This window comes from Lathamus discolor, chromosome 6 (genome assembly GCF_037157495.1).
Source record: "Lathamus discolor isolate bLatDis1 chromosome 6, bLatDis1.hap1, whole genome shotgun sequence".
In the NCBI taxonomy this organism is placed as follows: Eukaryota; Metazoa; Chordata; class Aves; order Psittaciformes; family Psittacidae; genus Lathamus; species Lathamus discolor.
Genome location: NC_088889.1, coordinates 59,158,947 through 59,176,922, shown reverse-complemented (window position 1 = coordinate 59,176,922; position 17,976 = coordinate 59,158,947). Strand labels below are relative to the sequence as shown.

The following is a 17,976-nucleotide window of genomic DNA, read 5'->3' as shown; positions in this document are numbered from 1 at the left end:
TATTAAATTAGATGTAAATAGGATGTATATGGAGATATGTACTCATTACTAAAGAAATGCATATGCTCTTTAGATAGCTGTGAAAAATTAGAGATTTGAAGATTTTAACATGACAATTCTTGATTTCATATTTCTCAAGGGCAACTGTTAAATAACAGGCATGGGGTATCCAGTTATCTTAGGCTAAGAAATTGTAGCCCGCAGTCAGGATCCTTAGAGGCATTTCAAATGAGATCCCAGGGAAAATAAACACCTTAGAGGATCTAGTCTTGTAACTATTTAACAAATATCTACATAGACAGATAACCGGGCAATTTCTCACTTCTGACCTTCCACACAAGGAGGTTGGGTCTGACTAATGAATGGGCTGTCACAGCTTACGGTCTTCTCACTATGTGTAACTCTGCTGGTGCTGCATTACATCCATGCAGCAAGCCCTCACAGAAGCTGTCTTTTCTAGCAGAGACATGTCATAGGCCAGAAGCCTGAGTGAAGCACACCAGAGTGCAGCTTGTCCTCACAACTCAAGAGAACTGAGCAATGTACAGGCCACTGTAAAGCATAACATGACTCAAGTCAGTGTCAACCATGAAACAGGAGCATCAGAACCAATGACCAGGCAGTTCTGTCCTGCCAGGCCACCCAAGGGCAAGAATCAGTTCACTGAGCAAACAGCTGTCATCTTCAGAGATTCCACATTGTGTTTTTGTAATGTACTTCCCCACATTTATTAGTAAGGAAACTGGACTTTCCTGGCACTCTAGAGGATTGTTTATGAAGGCTCAAACCTCCCTTCAGCCTCATCCTTCATTCTATACTTCAACAGCCAACACTGGAGAGGCAAGAGTACAAAAGAAACATAATTAGGAAATCAGACATTTCCCTCTGAAACCTAACAGTGAGTAGACTGAGAATGAGGAACGATAATGAATGAAGTGACCGGAAGACATGAAACTTGATATCCTAAGCAATGATATGAAATAGCTTTCAGGTCATTCTGGGCCTATTTAGTACTGTTGCCAAATTCAAAGACAAGTGCTTCTTGTTCTTACCTTTGTGTAATGAAACTGCATAGGATCATCCGTTGAGAGAGAGACGTGAAGTCCCTTATGTAGAAACTCCCGTAGTGGATTTTTTGAGTACTCCAGGAATAGGCTGTTGTTACTAAGTGGGGACATAGCAATGGGTATTTGTGCAAGATAATAAAGATACTGGAGGACAGGACTCTGCAAAACAAAACACAGTCAGCCTTTGATGGTACTATGGGCTAATGAAAAAAAGGATTTCCCTTGGATAAAATGGAAACAACATTACAGAGGGAGGAATAAGATCCAGAAAATTTGGATGACACTAAACTCTGACTTATTTAGAAAATATTTTAAAGTCTGAGTTTTAAATGTTACTGATTTTTATAAAAATAATTTACATTCTTCAACGTATATGTCATCCTTTTAAAAATACGGTGACTAATGTTGCTGTAGATTAATAAATATATATGACTATGCAGGGCACTGTATTTAATACAAACTGCATACCTTCCCCCAAAACCTGAAAGTCACAGGAAACAGATGTGTAAGAACTGCTAAGTTTTTTCAAAACTGAAGTCCAATAGGTAAATTTTAGGTGCAGAAAAGGTTTATTATATGTCATGGGTGGCTGTTGTACATAAGATAAATCTTTTGTGGTCACCTCATCTTTATTGCTATTTTTTACTTAACCAACGTGTAAACCTAGTAAGTGCCATAATTATTATCATTGTTGTTATTACTATCATCTGCTATGCCAGGTTATTGCACCGGGCTAAGCAGGAGAGTGAAAACAAGAATGCTTTGGTCACATACAGCCTTAGTACTACTCTGGTTCTAATATTAGGACTTACTGGTTCTGAGCATAACGTCAGGCATGATTTTAGGCAAGATTTATTTTTTTTCTTGTATATGTTAACAAACAGAATTTTACAGCATTAACCAGAAAAGCCAACTTACAAGAGAATGCTTCCCAAAAAATTACAATAAACTCAGTGCAAGTCTGCCACCCACTGACCAATTATTTTAATTACAGGACAGTGGCCTGGGGATGACTTAAGTGAGGGTTTTCATTAACTGATACACCAGGAATGATAACATTTGTCCTGTCACAAGTGGCAAGCTGTAAATAAAATATTACTGTGCTATTCAGCTATGTTAAATTTCTTGATCAATTGATCCCAGTTACTCTAGATGTAAATAATCATAACCTTAATGAATTTCAGAATGAACCCTGAATTACAGGGATGCCAGTCAGGGAAAATGACCTTTGTCCCTCTGCAGAAGAAACCAGAGCTTGTCTTAAGTTCTTCTGGGATCTAAACCAGGAAGTAGCAACGAGTCTAAGCAGTTTTTTTTCATTTTAGCTCTGCTTGCAAGTGCTGTCAAGTCCTTGACATATCTGAACAGTTGATCTTCCCTATAAAGACATAGCTTTAAAATAATTCGGAAAAGATTGGTTTTGTAGCTTAAATAGAAAATTCAGCTGAGCTTATTTATTTCACAGAATGGTTTGGGTTGGAAGGGACCTTAAAACTCGTCTAGTTCCAACCACCTGCCACAGCAGGGGACACCTTCCACTAGATTAGGTTGCTCAAAGCCCCATCCAACCTGGCCTTGAACACTGCTAGGGATGGGACAGCCACAGCTTCTCTGGACAACCTGTTCTAGTGTCTCACTCACCCTCACAATAAAGAGCCTCCTCCTAATATCTAGTCTAAATTTACCCTCTTTCAGTTTAAAGCTATTATCCCTTGTTCTGTCACTACATTCCCTTGTAAAATGTCCCTTTCCAGATTTCTTGTGGCCCCTTTAAGTACTGGAAGGCTGCTCTAAGGTCTCCCCTGAAGCTTCTCATCTCCAGGCTGAACAAGTCCAACTCTAGCAGCATGTCTTCACAGCAGTGCTGCAACCCTCTGATCATCTCCCTGGGGCCTGCTTCAGCAGGTCCACATCCTTATGCTGGGGGTCCCAGAGCTGAAGACAGTACTCCAGGTGGGATTTCCAACTGAAGTGAAGAGTTACTTGTGCCTTGCTAAGAAAAACTGATTTTGGGCTGCAAGACAAAGTCAATTTGGCGACTGCTGTTTGAACCAGTGACTGATGTCTAAGCAGATAGTGATTAGTTTAAGGTTACCTTCTTCAGTAGCAATCCGTGAGAAATGTTGTCTGCTGTCAGAAAGGCTGATACAAGGTGTGTGATAGACCCAGCTTCTCCACAGTGCGGTCGAAACAGAAAAGTACACATGCCTCTTTCCCTAAGGAGATTAAAAGCAAGTTCCACTAACAAAATTGCACTGTTAATGCACTGGTTTTCATCTATTTTTCATATAATTAGCATTAATATGGGAATTAAAAAAAGTTACACATTCTCATACAGTTTGGTGTGACATCTAATCAGGCTGCTGTTGAAAGGGGCAGGTCCCTATACCCAATCCCCTGCCATCACCTAACATATTTGTGCCTTCCTTCTTTTCTTCCCCAGTTATATCTCATTTAGCAATTGTTTAATACTGGCTGAACAGTTATCAAACTGTTTTCAGCTGCGGGAACTACGGGACGGAAAGCTAAGTGAACTGATGCAACCTATAGCTGCATAATTCCTAGATTCAAAATGAAGGAAGCAGTGGAGGCACATTGCCGAGAGTTAGCGAACACTATGTAGTGCAGTGACAACCTGCCATCTCACCACGTTAAGTGTAGCATGAAGCCACAGCCTCAGCTGCACAGGAGTGTTAGTTGTTACACTAGACTTAACGCTATAATTTCTAAAACTATTTTAATCATCTGTATTAAAAATTATGCTGAGTTTTAGGTTATAATGGACCCTATTACTCAGTGAAGACAAATGTTCCATAAGTATTAGATATTTAGATATATTCAAAGCAAAGAATTTCAACAAGGAGTGCTAAAGTAATGAGGAATTTCTAGGATGGAAGTTTAGTCACGTTTCTTCTGAAAATGGATGCAAGGATATAATCCACCCTTGCTGACTTTGCTAATATTACGAACAGTATAAAACAGTCTTCTAATGGACTGGCTGTGATGCCTCAAATACTCAGTATATTTAACAGGGTGAACAGTTTTATTGACTCATTGATGAATTGTGTCATTATCTCACCTAGCTATAAAGAATATTTCATTATTACCTAGGGAGATTTTCAAACAGTAGTTGAAATGATTTTGAGGTAAGAAAGAAATATGTGATGAAAGGGATGACTTGGCTATCAGCTGCTGTACTATGTCCTTTCCATTTGATGTTTTTATCGTGAGTTTTGATTCTATTGGGTGGTCAAGAGAGAAATGCTTGAGGTAACAGTGGGAGAGAAGAAATAATGTTAACTTGAATAAGACCTGTGAAAATGACAAGTCTGTGCAACTCCTATAAGAAAATCCCAAAATATTTTGTAAGTAATAATGAACCAAATCCTTGCAAACTATGTGATGACACTGTAACATCAGTGGATAACCTCACTGTGCCTCAATTTGAGTCAGTTGTGCAGATCACTCAGTGAGTCAGCCACAAAGTTGGGAACATAACCTGATGTTGAATTTCAGGCTTTACTGAGCCTGATGCCAAAATCTGCTTTTACAGTCATGATCTCACATTCAGAATCATACCTCTCTGCATTACTTGCCTAGACATTGGTCTCAAAGGTAGTAAAACTGAATGAGTCAACATGCATGCTAAAGTAAGTTAGCTAGATGTGCAGTTTATAACTATGTCCTCCTTTGTCTATCTTTGGTAACAGCAGCAGCCCTAAAACCAGTATTTCACAACATAACTTTGTACCTCTTAAATTACCAGGAGACAGCAAGCTACCAATAGGTACATTATATTTGGAAATCCACTATGAATCCAAGCCAAGGTCAACAAGTCAGTTTTGTGTCAAACCAGTGTATTAACCAGATGCCTTTACAATTTCTGAGTATTGCATTTGAATTCATTTTGCAGTTAACATTTTCAAAATAACTTGTGTGCTCCTTTTGGACTCTTTAAAATAATTCAAGATAACCTTTGCTTCAACGGATGTATGACACTGATTTAGATTAAGACAAAGATTACTGATTTTTCTTTCTGAAAGCTTGCAAAAAAATGACTACTTACCTTCTGAGGTTGTTTAGCAACATGATGTTCACATACATATAATACAAATAATAGCTATACGGGGGATTCTTCTCACTGGTCCAGAGGTCAGGGTTAAGGCTTTTGTCAGAGAACATATGGCCGCTATGTTTGGACTCGTCGTCAACACTGTCAAAGCCAGTCACCTGGTGGGAGAAGAGACTAACAGAAATCAGTATTTTCAAGAAGCAAATGTCAATGTTACTTTTCCTTCAGGACTTGCTTGTACAAAGCAACTAGTCCTCTTTCTTCATTTCCTGCTTATGCTAGCAGTCCTGCCCTCCTACCACTCCCTGCAGATAGCAGGAGTAATATGTTTACTTGAAGGCAGTTTCACACATACACACACACCCCCCCTTTTTTTTGAGACAAAGAGGAGGCCCAGGTGCACAAAAGCCTGTAAAATTCCTTCAGATCCAGATTAGAATCCTTTAAACTCATCTGGTTTTGTTATCTGAAAAGCAGCGGAAGGCCAGAGGATCCCAGGAAACCTCAGAGTTCTGAACTGGGGCATTCTTGGAAATGGCTCTTTTAATCATGTCCCAGCAGCTACATCCTCGCTTCTGAGTCCCATCAGGATCTACACTATACTTCCTCTCAGTTGCCTCCTTTTTGAAGGCCAGACCCAGAGGCAAGCTCCCAGTGCACATCCTGGATTACTGTGTTCCCTCTGCACAAGAGCATTCAAATGTCTTTTGGTCATAGTGAGGATTACTGAGAGGGCAAGTAAAGAGGTGGCAAGCTGTTTCAGGGAAATAAATAGCAACTACTTAACAACAGGACCCTACCCAGCCTTTTATTAAATTGCCAGTAAAACAGTAATACAAGTCATCTACGGAGGAGGAAGATCTTAGTGTCTGGAAACAGCTGTGGACAAACAAAATGTATGAGTAGGAGAGGATCTGTTTCATGTGAGACAGAAAATCCAAATATACTTACATATTTGAGGAAAAGGTGCAATTCTTTGTGGTCTTTGGGATTGATTGTTGCTTCAAACAAAGGTACAAATATGTTCTCCAACATCTTCCCAAAACTAGGCAGAATATTTTTTGACCTGAATATGTCACTGAAGAGGAAAAAATACACAGTTTTGACCATTGTTTAATAGGCTTTTATTTTTCCTCCACTTTCACATTTGTTGTTATTTGAGTTTATCCTACACCTTCAGTTCTGCCAGGATTAAGAAATTAAAAATTTATGTCAGGGCAGGGCTTGTCTCTGTGCTCCATTTCCTGCACCTCCTGCCACTCAGCTTTATCCAGGCTCTGCTGGAGCTCCTGAGTGCTCCAAAAATAGACAGTATGCAAGGGTAGATGCTCTGTCAAAAAGCGTGACCCTTTCCTTTACAGCAATCCAAATACCAATAGGTGAGATAAGGAATTACCTCTCCTGAAAGATTCTGTTTTCCAAAGCTGTTAACTACTTCAAACAAAAGTAGAATATTCATTCTGCTTTAGTGAGCCTCTCAGAACAGAGGGACAGTACTTCAGTGTGTCATTAAGTGCATAACTTAATGAAGGTGTTGATTCTGCTGTGTACATAAGAAATCACTAAATAAGAAATTACAGGACAGACACTTTCTCCCTAATGAGAAACACACTCTGGGGGATATATGCAACCATGACAGCTCTTTCTCTACTCATATTCCAGCTGTGCAGTTTCAAAACACGAAGTGCAGCTTTAAGACTTGACAAAATTATCATGGGACACTATTATAATATATGTATTAGAAACAAAGAACCATTTATTAAAGTCCCAAAGGATGCTTAAAAACTAAGAAAAACTTGTATTGATTTAAGTTTGCAAATCAGCAATCAGTGTTGCGTTTCCAAGTTCACTGTCATTTAGTCACTGATCTTAAGGAAGTTTGGTGGCAACAGTTCTTATTTATGGAATTCAGATTTGTTTTAACTTGCCCTTGAATGCAGCTTAAATTTCACCCAGTTGTAATTTTTGATTTTTAGTATCTTCAGACTTACAACTAATTCACAGTAGTTTTGAATAGCTTCATAAAGAATAGATTCAAACCCCATCTCCTGTCTTCCACCCCCACACTGTCAGGAAAATTGCAGCAATAGTCAAAAATAAATTTCCCAGGCTGTTGCTTATAAATAGAACTACAGGAAAGCTCATAAACCATCTAATAAATATCAGAAATTAAAACAAATCATTGGTATGATTTCAAACTATTAAAATTACCAAAAGCTCCTGATTACTTACTAGATTCTGGGAACCTGAATTATCCAGCGCATATTAGGGGAATAAACTTTATGCTTAATGAACCATTTTGCCAAGTTCAGCCATTCATCTGGAGACCGTCCATAAATGGATAAGCGGGGTTCTGTATACTGGTACTTACTTTCTTCTAGTTCACGGGCTACTTCCTATTAAGTAATAAATATATTTGCTTTAATATGGACACTGAAGATCATTTACAGCTAGTAATATATTTATCATTCTTTTTTCCTCAGACCAGACGTAATTGTATTTTCACTCTTTAAAGATAAAAAGGAAATCTTTTGTCTATTAATCAATTATTTTACTTTAGGCATTTAAATGTTCTGCTGGCAAGCTATCTCAGAATCATTTTACTGTAACTAACTGTAACACCTAGATTTAGAGGACAATATTGTGCAGTTATTGCTAACACCTTTGTAAGACGTATGTTTAAAATTGGTAACTCAGAATGATACTATTTAAACTGTAGTAAGTGACTACATAAAATATGCAGACCAATAGAGAATCTGACCCAAAATGCATGGCAGTAAGCAATTTTAAGGCTGTTAATTTTAGACAAGCACTTCTGTATGTTTAAGAAAAGCTGACATCTAATTCATGAAAGCTACTAATTCTTTGGTTGTAAGAAATTTGAAGCCTGTGCATACATGTGCAGATACAGTTTTATGCAGAGGCACTGCCCCAGCCCCTCCTTCCCTAGCAGCTACCACTAGCCTACTACATCCACACAAAATATTAAGCCAGTGAATTGACTTTTGGCTGCTCTCCATTAATTTGAAACTGTACCCAGCACTGCTTTGAACTTATACACAGGTTATGTGTATGAGTTTCTACCTCATAAAATGATTTAGAAAGCAGCAGTGGCTGACTTAGCAGAGGTCTTTCTCTGATAAACTGCCAGAGCAAGCCCAGTACCTGGAATCACTTAACCATAGTGTTAGCTCAAGATACAATTATGACATCACGTACCTTTTACAAACCTTAATTTCTCTATAGCTGGAAAAGCTTGAAACTTATTTACCTTGACCATACGAGCAAAATATTCACCACCAATGTAGTTCTCAGTTTTCAAATACAAGTCCCTCAGCTCACTGGCACCAACTGGATTGTACTTCGAATTGAATTTGTCAAATCGATGAAATGTTTGACGACCCTGGAGGAGGAAAAAACCCAAATAACCATGGATTTAAGTACACACAATAGTTTATAAATTAAATTGCCTAGCAATGAGAGGCACATACAAGAAAAAGCCTATGCTAATTTATGTCAAACATGCAAAGTAATGCATAAGTTCAAATTCTGATTTGATAAGTTATCATGCAAAAACTGTAGAAACCAGAATTTCACACTGAAAAAAACTTAGTGTTTTCTTGTTTGTCAGTTTGATAGACTTACTGCATGGACATCTAAAGAGTCTACAGTGAGGTCATAAGGATCCATGTGAAGGCTTTCAAAGACTTGCTTTAAAGTCATCTTCTTGCCTTTCTTCTCTGCAACAATCCTGTCAGGCTCCGTTTGATATGTGTGTTTAATAAACCTTAATAAGTGTTTCTGGTTCATGCAAGCAGCAGCATGGATATGAGTATCAACCTGAAATAAAAGAGTTATTCATGCTCATCATCCATATACATGAGCTTAAATTAGCAAAGTATCTATGTCAGTGACAACAATGACTAAAACCTTCTAAAATATTCTCCAAGTAACAAAAGGATTAGTGCCTAAGCAAGTCAAAATGTTTCAGAACCCTGAGATTCTAGGTTTGGAGGAATTATTCAACAAGCAGAACCATAAATGAAACAGCCCTCAATTAACAGTTCCCTCCTTATATATTTTTAAACAAGATACATTATAAGTGCCAATCACAGAACTTGGGTTCAGATTAAATTTTATACTTCCTTAGGCATTCTTTAGTATTCTTTACTTCATCCATAAAATGACGATGTCTTTCTAGTTTACGGACTGTAGTCAAAACCACCCTCTCTGGCTGAAAGAACCTGGAGTTCTTAGCCATTTCCAAAAGCATAATTCATGGTTTTTTTACTTCAGCCACATAGAACAGCTTAGGTCACCAGAACTGCAAAATGTACACATGAGAAATTTTGCCACTATTTTTTCCAAGTTTAATTATAATACAGCAACTCATAATGCTGACAGATTTTTCACTTTCTTCTGATCTCTTCACACACCAAGGGAGGTGCAAGCTTCACAGAAGGGCTGAGAGTACTCCTGCAGTTTTTGTTGAAGTCCCATTTAAAAACAAACAAACAAAAAAACCCCATAAAGACAAGAACCAAATGGTTTCCACAGGTATGTTGCTTTTTTTGCCCAGAGCCTGCATATCTTTTTGAGCACCTATATTAGAACACAATCCACAGAAACAACTGATGAGACTGGGGGTTTGTTTGTTGACTTGAGTTTTCCCTTCAGTATGTATGCCTTAGTGTTGACAGCAGGTATGTAAAATGAATCCACTGTAGTTGCTTGCAGTCAAGGGTTTATTATCTTAACTATACTGAGAAAGAAGAAAATCAGGTATATTCCCCAACTTCTTCTTGCTTGAAAAGGAAGATAATACTAATTGCAGTTCACAAGGACCAAGCATCTGAAAGGTAAGAATATGCCTTAGCTAGGATAACGGCCTTAAGGCACCTACCAGCATAGCAATACCCAGTACATGGAGCAGAATGCTCAGACTATTTCTAACATCTTCCTTGTGTACCAACAGACTGGTACTGGAGACAAGTCTTACAAGACCAACTGACAGAATGGTTCTGCAGAAGGAGTCGGAAGCCAGATAATGAGTTTATAATACAAGTTTCAAGACGATGTATAACAGGGACAGGACAATTCAGATAGTAAGTCTAAAAAGCACCATGCAGTACTGCCCTACGTATTGGTAGGTGATGGTTTGGAATCATAAAAGTTAACACTTGATCATGAGGTCCTATGTAAAACTGTAGTGGAAAGGGCTGCTCTAACTTCTTATACAGAGTAAAAAAGAGCTTCAAAGCAGAAATAAATAATCTGCTTCTGCACAGCACTGGTAATCCAGCTGTCAGAATGCACCCACAGTTTTGCTGTCTGAATTTAAAGGTTTTAAAAAACCCTGAATACTGACAATGTTCCTAAGAAACGTCACAAAAGGAAATAGGAGATTTCAGATTTCGCCAACATAAGTAGTTGACATCCCATTCTGCTTTTAAGGATCAGTAGGAAACACATCACTGAGTACTTGAACAAATAACAGCCACACTCCTGCAATGTAAAACTCAACTTATGCCATGTCATACACTCCACAGAAATGCCACTGGTTTATTTGGCATGTGTAGTCATTCAATTTCAGTTTATACATACAGAATTTGTTGCAGTCTTCTAAGGGTAAATCTATTTCCATATGAATGTTAATAGTGTAACTAAAGACCAGGATATAAACTGAATCCTAAACATGAACACTTAATTGTTAATTGCTGCCCAGTTCAAATATACTAGACACTTTACAGCTAAATGAAAAAGCAAGAGACATATTACTGTCTTGAAGTACATAACATGAAGTATATTACTAATGCACAGTAAACAATGCTGTGTCTAAAATAGTCAAAACAGCTCTGCTTAATATTATTACACTCCTCAGACTACTTATATAGATACTTGAACCCAAGTGCACCTCTGTTTTAGAAACAAATATTGTTTACTGTAAACACTTTCTTCACCAGTGAAATATTACAAACTACTAGGCTTGGTTGACTCGTGGGAGAATGAAATAATTAATAGATGCCCTCTAAGCTCTAAACATTCAAAAAAAGCAAGTTACAGGTATAGAATACCAGGGTTAGGGAACTTGAATAAGAGTAGGTTACTGAATTTCAGAATGCACTAGTTCTAGTGGTGGCTCAGCTACTGGAATTAGTGAGTCTTGAAAAAACAAAACAAAACATTTCCTCTCTGTTTACATCAACATGAATTCACCACTGTTAGGACGGAGAGGACACAAAGCCAGGAGACTTTTCGTTTCTTTTGTTTGCTTGTGTGAAAGGATCACATGACACAGTAGTAACTGCATTTCTTTTAAAGTCATGCTTCCCTCTCATAAATAATTCTCAAATGTCCCTTAGCAACTCAGTAAGCTCTGTGAAATCTTGCCCCATCCCCACAAGCATATCACAAATAGCTCTATAGCTGAGCTAACCACATCAGGCTTATTCTCCAAGAACCAAGATTTTCCTTTATATTTTTTCCCCTCCTCCGTCTCCCTAAACAGAATTATTTCTCAAGGGTAGAAAGATTTTCCTGGAGTCTCTTTCATGCTTTCTCCAGAGAGCCTGCAGTACTTTGGCTACCTTTATTAACTACTCAGTATATTTTGACCCTTAGGTAAGCATCAACTTCACTAAGTCTTAGAGTATCACACAGCTTTTTCTTCAATTGCTTTTAAAAGGAATGCAATTTTTTGGAAGTTTTAATGACCTAAGTTTTGACCTACCCTAGCACATAATTAATCAGTGTGTATGCTTTTGTGCATTTTCACAATTCAGGGTGCAAGCCTATCTAAATGAAGTACCTAAAGGCAGAATCCTTAGACATAGCGTTTATATGGTCTGATTTGGTTATGGATTTTAAAATTATTATTTTTATTCGAAGTGCTGTCATGCTAAGAATTTGTTTCTAATTTCATTGTTATTTGTTATGAAGGGCATCTACTAAAGGAATTTTAACAGATTGAGTTCATGTAAGTGACAAATGCCCCCTCTGCCTCCTCTCTCCCACACAGAAGATAAAACCAGTCCCAGTTTAAGCTATTGCTATTTTGCTCTTCCTATAATACATGAAGTAAGCTGAGGCTTTTCTGGGCTGTGAGTAACAACCCTCTGCCATAAGGTCTATTTGTGCTGTTTGCAAACATTCTGCTTGCATTTCCAAATTTGATACAGTGCCACTTCAGCTCAATTTCCCCTTAGTAGAAAAAAACCTCAGCTGCATGCCCTTAGCCAAATTTCCTGTTGCAGCTATTATTGTCCCCTCCCACAGGAGGAAACTTTTTACTCAAGGTCACCTTAATCTTCAATGAAAAAAAAAAAAAAAAAAGAAACAGAATGACTGACAGAAATCTATCTTGGACCACTTAATATGCCTTCAGTGAACTCACCTTTTTAACAAATGAGTTAACAATTGTTAACACAAAGCTCTCCTTAATTCTTTAAACTCCATCATCTCATTCAAGCAACGGTGGGCATCAGTTTTCTTGCAAATAAAAGATGATGACTCAGCAATTCTCCATATAACGAAGCCAGCCTGTCTTCCTTGGCACCCTCTCAGTTCAGGCTAGCCCCTTCCTTTTTGACCTGACCACCCAATGCCATTTTCTCTTCAGTCTTTGTGGATGAAATGCTTGCACTTCTTAGTCAAGACAGTTACATGTGTGTACAACTTCCCGCTTGAAGGAAGCTCTCACTGGCCTCCATAACATACCTCGCCAGCACCAGCTTCCCTGAACTACTCTGCCTCCCTCATCTTCCTGCATTACTTTTCTTCCACTGTCTTTCAGTTCTCCACAAAAGTCTACCTCAGGGCTTCTCTGTGCATGTCAGAAATAGTTTTGCACTGAATTAGGCATATGGTCTAGATTCAAAGTGATAAATACAGCAAAAACAAATGCCAAGGGCAGCCTTTCCAATGATACTGAAATTATCCAGTGCATAACCCAGTGCATAATCCAGTAAGTAGTATCCACACTTGCAAACTACCTGATTTTTGAACACATGAACTTTAACAGAGAAACATTTCTACCCCAATAACTCTGGGCTTCAGGAACTTGACACTGCAGCCGTTACTTCAATGCTGGATTGAAGGGAAATCACTCCACATCCTACTGCTGGATTCTGTGCTCACCAATACATTCATACAGCACTAGCTTTTTCCGATAGGATGCAACAGCTTTATAAAATGAGCTTGATTCTTTCCTCACAGCTCTGTAACAGGCATAAGCGGCAGGAGACACAAAATATTCTAGCCTAGCAGAGGGTAGAACAGTAAAGCTCCTGGCAGCTGAAATAGTCCCTAAAGCCAGGCACTGCCCCTCAGGAGCTTGTCTAATTCATACTTATGGCATCCAGAGCAACCCCGAAACCAGGAGAGACAGGAGATGCAAATCCCTGTATCTCCAGCTTCTTGTGTGGCTGTACGCATTGCAAATGCACAGAATCAAGCCCTGTAATGTTTGTATTCACACAAATACAGAAATACACTGCTGAGAAGTAAAACTAATTTCTTTTTCTTTTAATTACTAAAAAAGAGGATAGAGGAAAAGCTTTTATTATGGTCTCTACAGAATTTTTGCTTTATAATGATTGATGGCTTTCCCTGTTCATTATTTCATGCTTACTTTGCAAGACTGAGGGTAGATGTAAAGATTTACCTCAGCATCTCTGCAAGACCGGAGGGGAGAAGTAGTATGCACTGTGTTTTGAAAGCACGAAGTACAGCTTTAATGCCAGTTAAGAGTGGTAAGGCACCATTACATGTAATACTAAGAGAAGTGCACAGAGGCACTCCTGTCCTTTGAATCTGGTGCTGTCCCATAAGTCTTCACTTTCATTGTCAGTAAGTAGCTACAGGAGGGAAAAAAAGATTCAACCTCAGAATCAAAGTTCAGGGAACTTAAGTATAAATTCACTGTTCACTAATAAGGCTTTTAAGGCTTTTAATTTAAGGCTTTTTAAGACATCTCTTAATCTCATTTAATATTTTGTGAGATCTATAAAATTTGCAAGTCCATAAACCCACTCAAACATCCTTTCTTAGAAATAACAAGTGGTATTTCAACCCTGTGGTCACAAAGAAAAGCTAGAATTTATTTCTTTTTTGTCTAACCAATACCTTAAAAGAAAAAAAACAATCAGTTGTGATGATCTAGACCAAATGGTACATCACAGCAGCCATCAGCTACTGCAATGCGTAATTCAGAAGGGCTGTGTAAGCCACTCTAGAAACTGCATTCTTGCATTGATGGCTCCCTTGGCCTGCCACACAAGGCCAGACATCTGAGCTAGTGAAGCTGTAGGCAGAAGAATATGACATGTAAAAGTCACTGCTATGATACACAATCAGGTTTGGTTTACTGACAGACTGAAATAATGGCTAAAGAGAGGAAGAATATGGAAGGAGGCTTAGGTTGTAATTTTCTTCTTTACAAAACTGTATCAAACACAGAACACAGATATATGTTATAACGACAGCAAGTGTATGTTAGGTAAACAAGTAGCTTGGCTTCACCTTTTTTTTTTTTTTTTTTTTAACAAAAAAAAAAGCACCAACCTCCCTCCTAGAAATAACAACTGAGACAAACCAAAGTTCCTAATAACAAGAACAGCTCTTGGTCCCTTACTTTGAAGGTGTATTTCAGCTTAGAAACTGAATTATCAACCAGCTCTGAATTACCAGAGGCTGTTGGGCACAGTGGTCTACTGGAAGCCCCGCTCAAAAAGCCTCACAGACATGCTTTGTAAGGCAAGACACCCTAATAGACAAACTAAAACTCAGTTCTAAGTTTGTGTGCCACAGAGCTGCACTCTTGTTGCTTAATTTCATCCTTAATGCAGGCAACCCAGGAGTTATGTGGAAAACCTATTTTTACTGCATTTTTCAGTTCATCAGCCAGAGAAGGTGGGAGAGCCCTGCTGATGGTAAACTCAAGAGTCTTCTGTAAAGTTAGCATTCTCCAACTCAGACAGTTGTCTGTCTCCTGTGGGGAGCCAAGTGGAGCCAGCCAGTCTTTACCACCTGTGGATTTTTGTTTGTCTATAGATGCGTCTGTCAGGTTATTAAAAGGCACTTTTCCAGTTCCAGCTTGATCAGTGCAAAACATATCTTTGCTTGCATCCTGGTTAAGTCCACTATGAAATATACTATGAAATATGAGATGAGCTCACAGGAGAACTCCCATAAAACCCGGAAAAATAGGGGAGAAGGAAAAAAAAAAAACCCACACCACAATAACCTTTGTCACGCCAACAATATAATGCTGTCCAGCTTCCTGTACCTTTCTAACTACAGCAATACATGCTCACTGATTGATCTTGACTCTACATTCATAATTGTTTTAATTTGGGCATTTTCCATCAGTTACATTGGCTCTTTTATGTAATCAAATGGATTTTACCAGGTTTTCCACACTAGTGTCTGAGGGATGTAATAGACAACTTCACTAATAACTCTGTTGGGAGGTGAATCTTATTTCCTGCTTTCCTTATGAACAGTAGGCATTGTTTAATGATTGACTAACAGAGAGACGACCTGCAAATGTAGGCCCTAGAAGTGTGTTTCGTATTACAAGTTTCACTGCTAAAACTGTTATTAGGAAGGAAACACTTTGGGGAAGTTACAGATCCAATCATTAAATGAGTTAGCAAGACAGGGAAAACAAGATTATCTGGGGACTTGCAGGAACTCTACAATGCAGTTTAATTTTCAGAGTGCTTCATAAAAATACTGCTTGTAAGCTTGCTTCAGAAGAATACTATTTTAAGCAAGCAATAACTCTGCAGCAAGCAATAACTGGCAGTAGGAATGACCTGTGGCAGAGAAAAGTAAGCTTGTTCCTGCACTCCTGAATTTGAGTATTGCTAGAGTGTAAGTGATGGAAATTTTGTGGTTTTGAACAACATTAATCCATTTGTAGATTGCCTTATTTAATAGCAAATAATTAGAAAATAATTAAGACATGCTCAGAGACATTGAACATTTGCTTTTAAATCAAAGGCTGAATTTAGCAAGTACAATCCTGTTAATTACAGCTTCTCAGTAATCAAATTGACTGTAAGGCAGTTACCTGATCCACAACTCTGTCCTTCACACCTCTCCATCACCATGTGTTTTATTAATGTCTGTCACCTAGTGAAATGTTTTCACTGAATGAGGTATGAAGTAAGTATCTTCTCCAGGGTTATGCAAGAAAACTGTTATGTTACGAGTCAAGCCTCTGCCACTTGAGTCCTGCTTTAAGTGAAGTAGCTCATAGATCCTCCTGTTCATACACTTAACAGATAAAAGTGTGAAATTCATTAGAATTTACCTACCAACCCATCTGCTTCTAGCCTTGTGATAGACAGGAGTACATCCATCAAACACTTGTGTTTAGCAGATTTTATATTTGATTGTTTTTACCACAACAGTGGCAAACTTTCAACAGCCAGCACACTGGACACTATTGGAAAAAGCAAAAATGACTTCTTGGTGTAATTAATTAAATTACACTAATTAAAACATAAACAGAAGGATTAAAATATTGATCTAAACCCTGACGTTACAACATAAGGACTATGTCTTCCAGTTGCATATAGAAACAATGCAAAATGGGTCTGAAGTGGTTAAAACCACCAGCAACAATTACTGCTTTGTGAAGAAATCTCACCTATCAAAAAAAAGCATTCTCTTTCCACAAACTTCCTCTTAAGTTCAAGAAAGGGAAGCAAACAGAAGCAGGCTAACACTGGTGCTTCCATGCTTTGAAAAGAAAGCAGCTCCCCGGGTGTGAATATATCAGGAAATTAAATCAGCTCACTCCTTCCCCTACCTGTCTCCTAATTACACCCCCAGCTTATCTCAGAGACAGCTAAGAATGTAACACAAATAACTTATTTCAGATTCCACAGACATTTTTTACCAGATACTGATGGCAGCACAAACCCTCTGTTCAGTTTCTGTGGGAGGTCGTTTTAATTCTGACACGTATTTAAATGCTTATTTTCAATATGAAGTTAAATTTTCATCCAAAACCTATACAGCTGTTCCTACTACAGTCTAGTATTACTTACCTACATGAAAGCAGGAAAATGCATTTGACTGACTTCAAGTGAATTAATTAAAATAAATTGAACTTCCATGTGGATATTTCTATTCATAATCCAAGTGAGCTTCATTTGATTAACTCTGTTTCACTCCTTTGAAGCAATCTACATACAATTAAGCTCCTTTGATTCTGGATAAGTAAAACAGATGAATTTAGCCTAATCCAATTAATCCACTAACATTCAAGTTCATTTTCCTGGCATGTTCCCATGTAGAGCAATTTTAATACTCTAAAAATAATGTAGTTCAATTGAGTGTTTTTACACACATCACTTCATGTATATAATTTACACCTCACACAAAAAAAGCAAAATTGCTGGAACTCCTACTCACAACATCATGCCTTTAACCCTTTTCCCACTTACCTTTCTCACATTATAAAAGTCTCGATGGGGATTACTCTTTAATTCTTTAAATTCCGACATTTCATTTAACATCTCATGTAAACTAAATTTAGATTCTAAAAAGTTAAGCCTCCGATGACAATATGTTTTTCTGTAAAAGAAAACACAAAAGTCAACTTGAAACTATTTCTACCTTCAGTTCAGAAAGAACTTGAAAGTTTTCACAATAATTTTTTTTTTTTTTTTTAATGAAGACCAAGACAAATCCATTCTTCTTATCCTACTGGTTAGCAATCAATAGCCAATATGATTTCAGACCAAACCTCAAACAGAACTCTACAGAACTGTGTTATGTCCTTTAAGTAGTCCAAGTATTTATCACTGCATCTGTGCATATAAT

At 37.9% G+C, this 17,976-nt stretch overlaps 1 protein-coding gene across 3 annotated transcripts in view; it reads right to left on the bottom strand.

Moving 5' to 3' along the window:
• Positions 1-17,976, bottom strand: part of AMPD3 (adenosine monophosphate deaminase 3) — a 33,998-nt gene that overhangs the window by 4,761 nt on the left and 11,261 nt on the right. For 2 of the 3 annotated variants that reach the window (XM_065683026.1, XM_065683025.1), the window contains exons 6-13: positions 17,598-17,727; positions 8,785-8,979; positions 8,411-8,542; positions 7,372-7,535; positions 6,091-6,217; positions 5,134-5,297; positions 3,163-3,283; positions 1,053-1,226 (exon numbers count right to left, since the gene is read on the bottom strand). In XM_065683026.1, coding sequence (XP_065539098.1) covers positions 1,053-1,226; positions 3,163-3,283; positions 5,134-5,297; positions 6,091-6,217; positions 7,372-7,535; positions 8,411-8,542; positions 8,785-8,979; positions 17,598-17,727 — 1,207 coding nt within the window. Of the gene's footprint in view, positions 1-566; positions 833-1,052; positions 1,227-3,162; positions 3,284-5,133; positions 5,298-6,090; positions 6,218-7,371; positions 7,536-8,410; positions 8,543-8,784; positions 8,980-17,597; positions 17,728-17,976 lie in introns of those variants that run through there. The other variant, XM_065683027.1, reaches the window with a different exon arrangement.